The sequence below is a fragment of a genome, unplaced genomic scaffold, assembly GCF_019419815.1.
Source record: "Pyrus x bretschneideri cultivar Hongxiangsu unplaced genomic scaffold, Pyrus_bretschneideri_v1 Contig53, whole genome shotgun sequence".
NCBI lineage: Eukaryota > Viridiplantae > Streptophyta > Magnoliopsida > Rosales > Rosaceae > Pyrus > Pyrus x bretschneideri.
In genome coordinates, this window is record NW_025999791.1 from 1,430,670 (window position 1) to 1,445,715 (window position 15,046).

The 15,046-nt window shown below is 35.4% G+C and overlaps 3 protein-coding genes across 4 annotated transcripts; 2 read left to right on the forward strand and 1 right to left on the reverse strand.

Annotated features, from left to right (window-relative positions):
- The first annotated feature begins 1,817 nt into the window (after nt 1-1,817).
- Nucleotides 1,818-2,857, forward strand: LOC125470842 (thioredoxin-like 3-1, chloroplastic). Its single transcript, XM_048570507.1, has 4 exons — nt 1,818-2,157; nt 2,271-2,337; nt 2,562-2,579; nt 2,672-2,857. The coding sequence occupies exons 1-4, from the start codon at nt 2,084-2,086 to the stop codon at nt 2,819-2,821; spliced, it is 309 nt and encodes a 102-aa protein (XP_048426464.1). The 5' UTR covers nt 1,818-2,083; the 3' UTR covers nt 2,822-2,857.
- A 5,184-nt stretch (nt 2,858-8,041) lies between these two features.
- Nucleotides 8,042-10,099, forward strand: LOC103958814 (thioredoxin-like 3-1, chloroplastic). Of its 2 annotated transcripts, XM_009371137.3 has the most exons (5): nt 8,050-8,568; nt 9,171-9,245; nt 9,344-9,410; nt 9,635-9,652; nt 9,745-10,099. In XM_009371137.3, the coding sequence occupies exons 1-5, from the start codon at nt 8,261-8,263 to the stop codon at nt 9,841-9,843; spliced, it is 567 nt and encodes a 188-aa protein (XP_009369412.2). In that variant the 5' UTR covers nt 8,050-8,260; the 3' UTR covers nt 9,844-10,099. The 2 variants fall into 2 exon arrangements, with proteins under 2 accessions (XP_048426463.1, XP_009369412.2); XM_048570506.1 differs by lacking the exon at nt 9,635-9,652 and having other exon boundaries at nt 8,042-8,568.
- A 1,937-nt stretch (nt 10,100-12,036) lies between these two features.
- Nucleotides 12,037-13,690, reverse strand: LOC103958793 (activator of 90 kDa heat shock protein ATPase homolog). The gene is made up of 3 exons (XM_009371118.3): nt 12,673-13,690; nt 12,488-12,567; nt 12,037-12,350 (listed from the first exon to the last, which is right to left on the reverse strand). The coding sequence occupies exons 1-3, from the start codon at nt 13,543-13,545 to the stop codon at nt 12,257-12,259; spliced, it is 1,047 nt and encodes a 348-aa protein (XP_009369393.2). The 5' UTR covers nt 13,546-13,690; the 3' UTR covers nt 12,037-12,256.
- Nucleotides 13,691-15,046: the final 1,356 nt, after the last annotated feature.

The window sequence follows — 15,046 nt, forward strand, 5'->3', positions numbered from 1 at the left end:
AAGCATTTCTTCCCAAAAACGTTACTCCACGCGTGAATATTTTGAGTCATAATCTCTAAATGTATAAACTAAAATTTATAAATTAAAAGACATAAAGTTTGATGATTGAATTATTACATAAGTGTTGATCAACGTGTTTTTTTATATATTGGTGACATATTATTTATTTTGTAAATTTAGTCTGCAAAATTAGGAGTAATTTTGCTGCTTACCATGCACCTAATCATCTATCATGTATCCTTTCACTTAACCTAGATTAATTTTTTTTTTTAAGACAGAAAATACTTGAGTTCTTACTGGGGAGTACTCTATTTACTGAACATCTTATGTGGCCCAATGATTTTGAAACACTTGTCATTATAATTCTCTTCCCGTATTTTGCTATCTCTGGAACCAAACACCTTTGTACCCGGAACCAAACACCTCTCTTCTTCTCCATCTTCTTTTCTTGCCATGCCAGATCGTTCTATCCATCTGTCCTCCGTCGATCTGAACCCCATCCACTTCTCCAAATTCTCTGCAACATCAATCAGTAAGTGATTTCGACAAAAAAATTTGTCAACCTGTAACAGATTTTGATGATAAGGGATAAGAGACATGGGTGGTTGGGCAGACGGAGAACCTTTGGTGGACCTGCCATGGTCGCCGGAGAAAGAGAGGGATTGGGCTGGGCAAGGAAGGAAGATGGATAAGAAGAGAGGTGTTTGGTCTCGGGTACAAAATGTGTTTGGTTACAGAGAGAGCCAAATATTGAAAGAGAGTTGAAATGCCAGGTGTTCTAAAATTATTGGGCCAGATAAAGTGATCAGTAGATTGGGTACTCTCCAGTGGAATTGGGAGAGTACCAAGTATTATCCTATCTTTAATTTTGAAAACACCCGCTATGTTATTTGAGTACATCCTAGCGAGCACGCAAGTATTATTTTTTTTATTGAACACCGTGGTTAATTTTTTATTTTTCTTTAAATTGAAATGTAACATTTAATATGAAAATTAACGAGAATTAAGGAAAAAAATATGTGACAGATGATCAAATATACCATAAACATACATAATCTATATATACTATTAAGAGAACCCTCTTTGTCAAAAATTTTCCTCTTTTTTTTTTTTCCTATTTTGCCTTTTTTTTTTATTCACTCTATTGACAAAAAGGAGGGTAAAATAGTAATTTTGTACCTTTTGATAAAATAACAATTATATCTCTATTTTTCCTATTTTATCATTTTTTTTTTTTGAAAAAATGACAATCATATATTTATTTTTTCAATTTTACTTTTATTTTTGATATTTAATATTTACATAAGAATGATAAAATAGTAATTATGTAATATTTAAAAAAATATGGATTTATTAAAAGTTGAGGCTATTTGGGGTACGGATACCTCGAGACCCACGGTTGTGGAGATGGAAGCAATCAACGACTGTGATTAGCTTGACCAGATACTCAGCCAGGCACAGGAGAGATCCCAGCCCATTGTCATTGATTGCTCTCTCTCTCTCTCTCTCTCTCTCTCTATATATATATGAATTGATGCATGCTAGGCCACTTAAATGTTTTCACATTATTTATCTTATCTCTTTGAAGTAAATACGGTTTACTTTCTAGTGGAAGCCTGTTTTAGACTCGCTAAGCGCATCTAAACAGCAAGAGAATTTATATGACACGAGTATATTATCATCGTCGCATTTCATGTTATTATTGTTGATACAATCACACAAAGATATATAAATTTTTATTCACATAATGTTGTATCATAGGCACGAAACTAATAAAAACAGTACCGTTATATGTAAATTGCTCTCTGGAACAAGGCTAGCTTAGATAAGCAAACTACAAAATTAACTGTTGAGGCAAAGGTTCATATACCAGTCTCACTTTGACTTGTTTTGAGGAAGTCTTAATAGCATTCCTCATTTTGTCATCCATGGAAATGGAAATTCAAATATAAGGTTTCTTGCAATAGGAAGAGGAATACGATTAGATCAAGAGTAAGTTAAGTGAACCGAAATTTAAAGTAAATTATCTCTTACCACTAAATTTGGTGACTTGAACATAGTTTTCCCTCTACCAATTGACAGGATGGCATCTTGGTGCCGCAAATGCATATATTTGAAGCCTAAATTGGAGAAGTTGGCTGCTGAATATGACACCAGGTAATAACTCTCCCTCCCTCCTCTCTCCCTCCCTCCGTCCCTTCCAACAAAAATAAGACTTGCCATGTTATGAACTAACTGTGAAAACCCTTTTATGTACATAAACATAACAGGGTCAAATTCTACTACGTTGATGTCAACAAAGTACCTCAAGCTCTAGTAAAGCGGGGAAACATCTTTGTACGTCCATCTGCATTTTGAAAGAGACTTTCTTATTACATTCTTGATACGCCACTGTGACATCTCAAACCAATAATGCAATGTCATATGAGAACATTAACACAAATGACTATTACGTTATTCATAGAGATACCACTGTCACGTATCGAGAAGGTGTAAACCCATCCTTAGCCTCATTATTTACCGTAACATTAATTTTTTTTTTTCTTGTTTCGTTTTCTCAGAAAATGCCAACAATTCAGGTGAGAGTTTCCCTTTTGCAGTTAACAATTTCCGGTTGTGATAAACAACATTGCTAAACTGTTCTAAATGCATTTGATAAATGTATTTGCAGGTATGGAAAGATGGAGAGTTTAAAGCCGAAGTGATTGGAGGGCATAAAGCATGGCTTGTGCTTGAAGAAGTGAGAGAAATGCTCCAACCGTCCAATTCGATTTATTGTGGATCACAACTTAAAGCTCAAAACCAAAACCCAACAATTTAGACAGTTTGACTTTTGTCCAAGTCCAAATCACTCAACAAGTTCATCTTCACCGACCAACCTCCCGAACCAATCAAACTTTAATGATCAAAGAAAAAGACAAGCTGTGCCATTTGATTTTGCTCAAATTTGGAGAGACATGATGATCTTCTTCTTCTTCTTCTTTTTTTAATTTTTGTCGAAACATGATGATCTCTTATGCATTTTTCTCCCAAACGTGACGACAACATTTTAAAAGGAGATAAGTGTTAGAGTTCAAGTTTAATGTCATTCAAACTATCAATTATCTCAACACATTCTGTTTTAGCATTGTAATATATATACATATATACATGTATATACATAACCCCGATTGTAAAAACAGAAGAGAAAAAACAAGAAAACACAAAGAGAAGAGTTTGCAATCATTTTAGTGTCGATGAGATCATTAGATCTTAACATAATTACAACTAAAAAAACTAACTAATGATATCCTCGACATTCCGGCATTGTCAAGTAATTATGTCGATATATTGGTGTAAAAATATGAATATTTGTTCAACCAGAGTGACTAGCAACATCTATGCATCTAGTACCAAGTCATTGCAGTTTTAAAAAGTGAGGAAAATTATTAAGAAAGAGAAGTAATTGTAAAGTTTAAGGACAAGCAACATCACTAGGCTTTTATGGAGAATTCATAATTTTGATAATTGAGATTAATAATCAATAGTTTGTAAAATAAAATTTAAAAAAAAAGTAAAAAAAAATAAGAAGGCATTATATATATGTAATTTTTCTTTTCTTTTATTACAGTCGGCACTGCTCTATTTTAAAATGAGGGAGAAAAGTTTGAACCTAGAATGCAATGAGTTGAAAAAGAAGGTCCCAACCACAAAAGATAATTTATAGATTTCATGAACAGCTCAAAACTAATTCTCATAAGTAATTACGAGGAAAACAAAAATTTGAAGTGAATTTTAAAGTTTACAAGAAAAGAAATTGGCTGTCCACAAATTGACGATCCCAACCGATGTCACAAAAAGAAGAAAAACAATTTTTATTGGACATATGAGATGTAATTAGGGTACTATATAAACATCACAGTGTTACGATATATGAAGCAACTTTAGCCGTGAGATGCAATCGAAACAAGCATGCAGGAATGCGTGGGTCTCTCTGCTGCTATCTAGCTGGGAAATGACATGCAATAATTTAAACTAGAAGATGAGCACACACTTTGTGTGCGAAGGATTTCATTTTATTTTTTGTTTTTTTTATTAAAGAGTATGATTAGTTTTCAAAATTTTAAAAGAGTATAAGACAATGGTGATAAGACATTGGGAGATTATATTCACAGACAAGGATTGTCTGCTCTCCCACTTCCGGTGTCCTCCTATTTTGTGTGATCAAGGTTAAGCCACGTCAACATTTTATATTATTTTTTTATAGAGATAATAAGACAAAAATAAATAGTAATATAAAATGTTGACGTGGCTTAACCGTGACCACACAAACAAAAGGGCACGGCAGGGCACCAGAAGTGGGAGGGCAGACAATCCTTGTCCTATATTCACACACCCCAAATTACTTCTCCCACACCTTTTTAATTTTTTAATATTTTTCTATCAAGTGTTAGTGGTGTGTAGAAAATATTAACAAATTAAAAGGGTGTGAGAGAAGTAATTTGGGCTAAACCTGTCAATTTCTTACACGATTCGTTAACACGACACGAAAATAACGGGTTTTGGGTCAACACGATAACTAATCGGGTCACACGATAATAACGCGTTAATAACGGATCGTTAGCAGGTTTACACGAGAGTGACACAAGGGTAACCTGTTTCGACACGATAAGAAAAAAGTTATTTTGATGATTTTAATTTTTTAAACTACTAAAAAAAACTTACTATAAAATACAATAGATATAATGAATATGTATATATTGTTTATTAATTATTATTCTATATAAATTTTAAAATTTAAGTTTTATTTATTTATTTTTATAGTATATTATAGACAAAGATTGAGATTAAAAATCATAAAACACATTAAAAATAAAAATATTAAGTAATTTAAAAATACCAAACACATTAAAAAATTTATAATAATTAATTTACATGTGTGAAAAATATGAAAAAATATGTAAACGCTCGTAGTCGCATCATCTATGCTTTGAGGATGGGTATATGATTGTTTGAATTTTTAAAACCATAAAAACTCTCATGAATAGTATTTTTAAGGGAGTTCAAAATAAACAAAATTCATAATCATTAATGGATAAGTCTGAAATATGTGAAAGCATAATAAACGTTCATAATTGTATCATCAACGCTTAGAAGATGGTTACATGGTCGTTTAGATTTTTAAAACTGTCCAAATCTCATGAATATTATTTTTTATTTGAGCGCAAAATTAATAATAATTATTGTAGAAGTGTGAAAAATGTAATCACTTGTAATGAAAAACTTTACAATTTTCATGAAGGGGTCAACTCCAAAATTTAGTATGTATTTACTAATTTAGTATTATGTTTTACATTTTTTTGGGTCAAATTATGTTTTTCATTTTCATTTTTATTGATTTAAAATATATTTTTCTTAACGGGTAACGGGTCGGGTCATATTACCTGATAATATTAACGGGTTGATTTTGGATCGAGTCATATTACCCGTTTACTTTAACGGGCATTACACGACACGACCCATTAAGCTATAGGGTATGACACGAAAATGACACGAACACGAGAAACACGACACGAATACCAGGTGGGGTGTGTGAATATAATCTCTCTAAGACATTTTATCTAATAAGGGCATATTTTTTTGTCATAGGAAAAATAGGTATATAATTGTTATTTTCTCAAAAAAATGAGGGTAAAATAGGAAAAATAGGAATATGATTGACAAAATCAAAGCCTCTTCAACCGCCCACCTCCTCCACGTTCTCCTCAGGACTTATATGTATGAAAAAATGATGGTGTGATAATTTCTCTTAATAAGTGCATATTTTTTATCTTATGTAAATATTGTGTATCAAAAATATAGGTAAAATAGGAAAATAGGGATATGATTGTCATTTTCTCAAAATTAACATTTTGCCCTCATTGCGTAAATATTGTGTATTAAAAGTGAGGGCAAAATAGGCAAAAAGTTCAAAAGATAGAAAATTATTATTTTACCCTCCTCATGTCAATATTGTCTATCAAAAGTAAGGAAAAAAAAAAATTAGCAAAAAGTTGACAACAAGGATTTTGTTAATAATAGTATAAATAACAAACGTACAAAAGAAGGAATTTGAATTACGGTCATGATTTCAGCCGGCCCATGTGAATGTCTGAGCACAAAAGTTGAACACTGCATAGCACATATACTCAGCAAGCTTTTTAGCTTGCATGCATTATTTCTACTTATATAGTTGTAGAAACGACGGATCATCCACATGGGGCACGTACCCGTTTCTCCTCTTAAGTTTGTTGCTGAAGCTTTATAGTATGGTGAACTTTCAAATAATGACTAACGCTTGGGGTACTGCATCTCTAATTTAGACGTACGATCTAATACATAAGTGAATATCACATCTATTAGCAGAGTCAGTCTTGAGATATCAGAGGCTTTAAATAAAATTTGAAAAAGTGAACAACTTCACACACGAGAATGATTTGTTTTATATTTTGTGTATGTGAATATTGCAAAATTAGACATTTTCATGGGACCTAGCAAAAAAAACTTGTTTCATATTTTAAAATTTATTATTTTCATATGTAAGCAATAAATGAAAACCAAAAAACAATAAATGAAAACCAAAACCGGGTAATCTTCTTATACCTATATTGGTACAAATATTTCAGTGACCAAACAGAAAATGCACAAGTCCAACATGATTGTTGGCATGGTATGATTGTGATGAGTCCAACCCAAATAAGAATCAAATGGGCCTGCATTGTTTTGGGTAGCATTTAACAAAGCATTTCTTCCCAAAAACGTTACTCCAAATGTGAGTATTTTGAGTTGGGTAATGCTAGAGAGGCTAAATATATAAATTAAATTTTAAAAATTAAAAGACATAAAAATTGATGATTGAATTATTACTTAATTATTGATTAACGTGTTTTTTTTTTATTAATGACACATCATTTATTTTGTAAATTTAGTCTACAAAATTAGGAGTAATTTTGCTCACCACTATAAATCATGGTGTATACTTACCATAAATCTAATCATCTGTCCCGTGTCCTTTCATTAAACCTAGATTAATTTTTTTCGAATACGGACAGTACTTGAGTACTGAATGGGGAGTACTCTAATTACTGACCATCTTATGTGGCCCAATGATTTTGAAACACTTGTCATTATAATTCTCTTCCCGTATTTTGCTATCTCTGGAACCAAACACCTTTGTACCCGGAACCAAACACCTCTCTTCTTCTCCATCTTGCCATGCCAGATCGTTCTGCTTCATCCCAACCACCCGCCTCCAACTTCTTTCCTCCAATAGTCGACTCCATCTCCGGTCCCTTCTCCAACCGTCAGCCCAAATCTTCCAACCGTCTACCGTAGTGGCACACCTCCACTCTATCCATCTCTCCTCCGTCGATCTGAACCCCATCCACTTCTTCTCTGCGACATCAATCAGCAAGTGATTTCGACAAAAAAATTGGTCAACCTGTCACAGATTTTGATGACAAGGGATAAGAGACATGGGTGGTTGGGCAGACGGAGAACCTTTGGTGGATCTGCCATGGTCGCCGGAGAAAGAGAGGGATTGGGCTGGGCAAGGAAAGAAGATGGATAAGAAGATAGGTGTTTGGTCTCGGTTACAAAATGTGTTTGGTTACGGAGAGAGCCAAATATTGAAAGAGAGTTGAAATGCCAGGTGTTCTAAAATTATTGGGCCAGATAAATGATCAGTAAATTGGGTACTCTCCACTGGAATTGGGTGAGTACCAAGTATTATCCTATCTTTAATTTTGAAAACACCCACTATAGGTATTTGAGTACTTCCTGGTGAGTACCAAGTATTTTTTTTATTTTTTATTAAACACTGTGGTTAATTTGTTTTTAAATTAAAAAGTAACATTTAATATGAAAATTAATAAGAATTAAAAAAAAAAATACATGACAAATAATCAAATGTACTATAAACATACATCATAATTATAACAATGAGTAAAAATATTCTCTCTGAATATATTCTAACTAGACTTTATCATTTTGTGCCTCACTTGTGGATAAGCTTTCCACAAACGTTTCCATTTCCTCCCACTTTTCGAATCAAGACAAATATCCTAAAAAATAAAATAAACCAAACTGCTCAAGTGTCAAAATATCCAACATAAGAAAACCACCATTTTCTGACCCATCATCCTAAAACTCACACTTTCTCCGAATCAAAAGTCGTATGTTTTCTTCTTCTTCTTTGTAATAGTTGATACTATAACAGAGAGAATAGGAGTACTGGAGTAAGATGTCTGTTTTGGCAGCCAATTCTCACGTCCTGTGTAGCAGAGAAGTCCATCACAGAGAGCAACAGCCACAGTTCTGGAGCAACGGCGGCGGTTTCTTGCTGTTGCCAAAAGCTTCCGGATTAGGGTTTTTGAACAGAAACCGAGATGGGAACAGGATGTTGAAGATGGACTTGAAAGTTGAGGCCTTTTGGGGCACGGATACCTCGAGACCCACTGTTGTGGAGATGGAAGCAATCAACGACTGTGATCAGCTTGACCAGATTCTCAGCCAGGCACAGGAGAGATCCCAGCCCATTGTCATTGATTGGTCTCTCTCTCTCTCTCTCTCTCTCTCTCTCTCTATTTATATATATATGAATTGATGCATGCTAGGCCACTTAAATGTTTTCACATTATTTATCTTATCTCTTAGAAATAAATACGGTTTACTTTCTGGTGGAAGCCTGTTTTAGACTCGCTGAGCGCATCTAAAGAGCACAAGAATTTATATGACATGAGTATATTGTCATTGTTGCATTTCATGCTATTGTTGTTGATACAATCATACAAAGATATATAAATTTGTGTTCACATAATGTTGTATCGTAGGCACGAAACTAATAAAAACAATACGGTTTCATGTAAATTGCTCTCTTGAACAAAGCTAGTTTAGATAAGCAAACTACAAAATTAACTGTTGAGGCAAAGGTTCATATACCAGTCTCACTTTGACTTGTTTTGAGGAAGTCTTAATAGCATTCCTCATTTTGTCATCCATGGAAATGGAAATTCAAATATAAGGTTTCTTGCAATAGGAAGAGGAATACGACTAGATCAAGAGTAAGTTAAGTGAACCGAAATTTAAAGTAAATTATCTCTTACCACTAAATTTGGTGACTTGAACATAGTTTTCCCTCTACCAATTGACAGGATGGCATCTTGGTGCCGCAAATGCATATATTTGAAGCCTAAATTGGAGAAGTTGGCTGCTGAATATGACACCAAGTAATAACTCTCCCTCCCTCCGTCCCTCCCAACAAAAATAAGACTAGCCATGTTATGAACTAACTGTGAAAACCCTTTTATGTACATAAACATAACAGGGTCAAATTCTACTACGTTGATGTCAACAAAGTACCTCAAGCTCTAGTAAAGCGGGGAAACATCTCTGTACGTCTATCTGCATTTTGAAAGAGACTTTCTTATTACACTCCTGATACGCCACTGTGACATCTCATACCAATAATGCAATGTCATATGAGAACATTAACACAAATGACTATTATGTTATTCATAGAGATACCACTGTCACGTATCGAGGAGGTGTAAACCCATCCTTACCCTCATTATTTACCGTAACATTAATTTTTTTTTTTCTTGTTTCATTTTCTCAGAAAATGCCAACAATTCAGGTGAGAGTTTCCCTTTTGCAGTTAACAATTTCTGGTTGTGATAAACAACATTGCTAAACTGTTCTAAATGCATTTGATAAATGTATTTGCAGGTATGGAAAGATGGAGAGTTTAAAGCCGAAGTGATTGGGGGACATAAAGCATGGCTTGTGCTTGAAGAAGTGAGAGAAATGCTCCAAAACTTTGTGTGATAATTCGGTTTTCTGATCGCTCTGTTTCCTCTCAACTTTTCTTTTCCGGTAGGCCACAATACTTGCATATATGTATTCGTCAATGAAAGAGCAATCTGTACAGTCAAATTTACTTCTCTTCTCTTTGTCTTGTTTCTTAAGATGTTTGTAATGATGAACTCCATTTCCGAGCTCAATTTTCCGTTCTTCCGAGGCCTCATCGGACGGAAAATCTTGTGTTCGAGATGAAATATGCCAGAACTCGGCCTTAGCTCCATATCTTGCTGGATTGTGCAGGGTTGTTTCATACAATGAGGTCATTTCCAAAGAATGGCCTCCTTGGTAAAATAACATGAAAAAATAGACTACTTAGCTAAAGGTTTTGGCGGATTTCACCAAACTTTCTACTTATAATCAAAACCTTTCATATTATATTTCACTAGATTATAATTAAAGTCATTTAGTCAATTAACTGTAACAACTAAATAATTCTTCGCCCCTTGTTTCAAAGAGAGGAGGACGGGTTATTCACATTTCATTTGATGGTCAGAGGCGAATTGAAAGCTAAGCAGTGGTAATTCTAAGGATTCCCCCGGGGAAAAATAGAGATGTCTCCTACGTTACCCTAAACCCTAAACCCTAAATCTATTTCTTTATCTCCCCATGAATCGTATGTTTGTAACAACAGGGACCGAATTTTCTCAATTCCAATCGACTAGGCGTATTGTGTCGATTCTTTTGAGTAATATATCTGGAAATGCCCATTGATTCCTTATTAACACGATTTCGAACACAACTAGTACATTCCAAAATAACCGTTACTTGAACATCTTTACCCTTAACCATGAACCTCCTTAGGTTTTTGATCCATTCATTGATAAGAAAAAGAAAAAACGTGAATGGTGATTGGATTGATGATAAAATAGAATCCTGGGTCTCAAACAATGATTCAATTGATGATAAAGAAAGAGAATTCTTGATTCAATTCTCCACCTTAATGATAGAAAAAATGATTGATCAAATTCTATTGAATCTGACTCATAGTAATCATTTATCAAAGATTAATTCTGGTTATCAAATGATTGAACAATAGACATATTTTAGTTAATAGTTATCGCTGTAAACCCTAAGATATTATTACAGCGAGGGATGAGCAAAAATCTAGGGCTCCAATTCGAAATTATCTTGATTCATCCCCCCGCGAGGAGTTGCCAAACCGGATATGATTCCTCTTTACGACATTAAAATCACAGGATGACTGAATCCCGAAAGATAATTTGCAGACAGATCCATATTGGGTAAGGCATAACAGCAACAGAAAGGCCTAAGTTTCGTGCATCCGGCGGGGAACGGAGCGCAGCTTGCTGGAGCAAACATCGTATCAAATACAGAAGGAGAAGATTCATGGAGCCGTTTAGTTTCTTAAGACTGCAGGGTTCCTCACTCTCCACTTCTACAAGGAAGTACACTCGATTGTTTTTGAGCCAAATGAATCACTGTCAAAAGACTTCACCTAACTGCGACCTCTGCAACTATGTATACTACCGCTAATCTTCACTCGCATTTCACAACACTTAACTACAGCTAAAAGCAGCGCTGCTCTCAAGCAGGCAGTTGTACAAACACACGGTGCGGTGAACAGCGTACGAAAACTAACTGATACAGGCATGTCTGTAGATATTACCTACAGTCGAGACCTGCATTCAATCTGTGTGGTTGTAGGGTCTAGTAATGTAATGTACCCATCCCTCTAAAAAAATCTTCGCCAGTATTAGTTGTGAATAAACCATTAACAAGCTACAACATAACAATAGCATAGGTTCATTTCTAACTATAAAATCACACTGTATGATACATACACCTATACAATAACACATGATTAGAAAACATACCCTTATCAAATCCAATCTTCAAGCTTTCGCATTCACATATGGCGTCAGCATAACGTGATAAGGCCCTCTAATAACCAGTTAACAAGTTACAAGAAGTTAACAAATTAACTTTATGTTCATTTGCTAACAATGAAACAAGTAACAAACATACTCGTAAATGACGTTTATTTGCCATATGTGTCAAAAGCACGAGTCTTCAGCAAAGCATCAAGAGACAAACCTAGTTTCCTTGCAGTGATGAAAAGCAAAAACGGTTCGGAATAAAAAGAAAAAATGGAAACAAGAAAAGAAACACAATGAGACCAATCTAACTCTTCCTCAATCATACTAACACAAGAAGTTTAGTTATTAAAGTCTTGAGAGGACTGACAATTCATTACGAAGAAAATCTGCTTATCAATGACAGTGCACAACATTATAACATTGGACTCAATGTCTTAGATTCAAAGCATTTAGACCCGGTAAGTTAATTCCAAACATTGAATTCACGCTTCCAAAACCATCAAATTCTACAATTCCAAGAGAAAACCTACTTGAATATCTTAAATGCCAAAACCAAAAACTGCCCTTATCCGCTGGAAGATTAGATCCCGCCATCCTCTCTCCGTATTCTCCACCACAGTCGCATTCCCATATCTGCATTACCAAACACATAAAAACCAGGCAATCAACTTTCCATCCAAGAAAACAATTCAACTCACAAGCTCCAATTCAATCAAACTCAATTTGTTTTCGAGAACAACCCATTAACCGAAAGCTTAAACAAAACCAACCTATCTTCCTCAGGAACATTCGTATGTGTTAGCTTAACAACAGTGAGACCAGGTTCAGGTTCTTCAAGTGTAAGCCTCACCTACAAAATTCAAACATAACACTCAATCCCCAAATCACAAAACCAATTAAAACTACCCAAAATAACACATTCAAACACGAAAACTAAATTTCAAATTCCACATACCGTCGAGTCAATCCCATCAGGCCAGCTCCCAAATCTCCACTTCTGCACAATCAAACTCCCATTCTGCAACTCCAAATTCGAACCGGTCACCGACCCATCAAAAATACTGATCGGCCCTCCAACCTCCTTGCTTATCTTCGCATTGCTCTGCGTAAAACCCTTCCACCTATTGTCATCCATCAAAATCTCAAACATATCTTTCGCCCTGCAACTGAACTTCTCTGTCAAACTAATCGTCTTAAACCCTTTCTTGCTCTCCTTCTTCGCCTCCCCTTTCTCCACAGCTACCTCCTTCGCTGCCGCCGCAGCCACCGCCGCCGTCGAATTACTCTTCGGCGCAATCTTCTTAACCTCAATTTCCTCCTTCGCAGGCCCGCCCTTCGCCATACTCTCCACATAGACCCTAACCTTTTCCAAAATCAAAGGCTTCCCCTTCGCCACCATCGCCTCCTTAATCCTCCTCCCAACCGGCCCCTCATCCTTCACCGAAATCTTAACCTCCGGGTCCTCGTCGGCGTTCTCGTCTGAAATATAAGGAATCTCCACAACTCCGTCGACCTTCAGCAGTGATTTCCCGTCGCCGTCCTTCGCCTCCCCCTCCCACGACAGATTGAGGCTGATTTCGTATCCCGGGATGATCTTCCCCTTCCGGACGTTGACGTAGGCCTCGCCGTCGACCTTGTCGACGGTCTTGGTCTTGAGGTGGAGGTTGCCTTCGCCATCGAGGATGGTGAGGTTGTTGAGGAGCTTAGCAAGGAGGTCACGTGACCAGCCAAGGCAGTCGGTCTCCGCCCAGTGCCAGTTGTGGACGTTAGCTCCGTCGGGCCTGTCCTCCACGATCCACCGCTTGTCGCCCTCGCCGTACTTCGCCATTGATTCGAATCAGGAATCACACTCAAAGTTCTAGAGAGAGAGAGAGTGAGGGTTTGGGATGCGGAGAGGAGAGAGAAATAGGGTGGGGGAAATTGTCTGGAGTGTTCTTTGGGAGAACTGAGGGGTGTGGAAGGATCTTGAATTTTGAGGGGCGGCCCAATAAAGTAGGGGAATAGAAGGGTCTGGAAGAAATCCTATTTGGGCTTTGTTTTTGCAATTTCTGTGTTGTTGAAGTGATTGAGCTGTCACTTCAGACCCGAACTGGTTTTTGAATCAAAAGAAGGAAAGAAAAAAAAAACACACACATGAAAGTTTTAGATACAATTTTCATCTACGGCGAATTTGAACCATATTATTATTAACCCATTGTGAGACTAAGTTCATCCCTCCCTTTTTAGTATAGATAATATTTTTTGCTCAAAAAAAAAAAAAAGCCACTTATTGATTTGACTTGAAACCTATATTCTTGAAGAAATTCTTCTCTCGTGCAACTTGGATTTAGTTTTTACATTTTGATGTCTAATTAATATGTATAGGAAACTGTAATTAACACTAAAAAAATCTTATTTTACACTACTCACAAGTGTATTTTTCTTTCTAATTATAAAAAGTTTGAAATGCAAAATGAGTTTTTTGAAGTGCTAATAACAATTCCCATATGTGTAACGTGTTTACAAATTATACTAAAATGAATATCACGTGATAAATTAAAGATCGAGATGAGCTCTTGTATTTTTGAACCATTCTACAAACGTCGTTGTAGAGTTTTTAATGATGTAAAGCTCCCAGTATAGGGTTTAATTTAGCAATTAAGAACCATTCCAAGTAGGGTACGAAAAATTGATTACATATACTCTAACTTGTGCATTAAAAGAAATTTGTGAAATGACAAGAAGAAAAAAGAGTCACTCATAAATCCTGTATTTTTTTTTAACAAACGAAATTATCTACACTAAGGGGTTAAGGGAAAGGACCGAGGAGGGTAGACTAAGTTTCACAATAGACTAGCAATAATGTGGTTCAAAATCGTCTTTGACGATAATTGAACCTAAGACCTCTCATTTAATATTATATTGAAAGTTTAAATATTACATACAAATTTTGAAGATCTTTAGTGTCTTTCTTGAAAGTTGTTCCAACTGTTAAGCTAGAGAAAGAAACATATCTCGTATATGAATAAAGAGAGAAAGAGAAGATTCACATAGAAGAGAAAGAGAGGCTGAATATTTCTTTGATATATTATTTCTTAGTAAGTAAGAAATCTCAATACAAGTATATATAGAAAGCACAAGATTGCAACTAATCTAACTACCTAGCTAATCTTATGTCAAGTGTCATAATCTCAAACACAAACATAATATCTCTATCATCCGCCCTCAAACTCATGCTTGGATGATCCTAGCATGAGATTTCTACAATGTGTATGAAACAAAGGGGCACTTAATCCCTTAGTTAGAATATCTAGAAATTGTTCCTTGGAAGAGACAAACTAAACATGGAG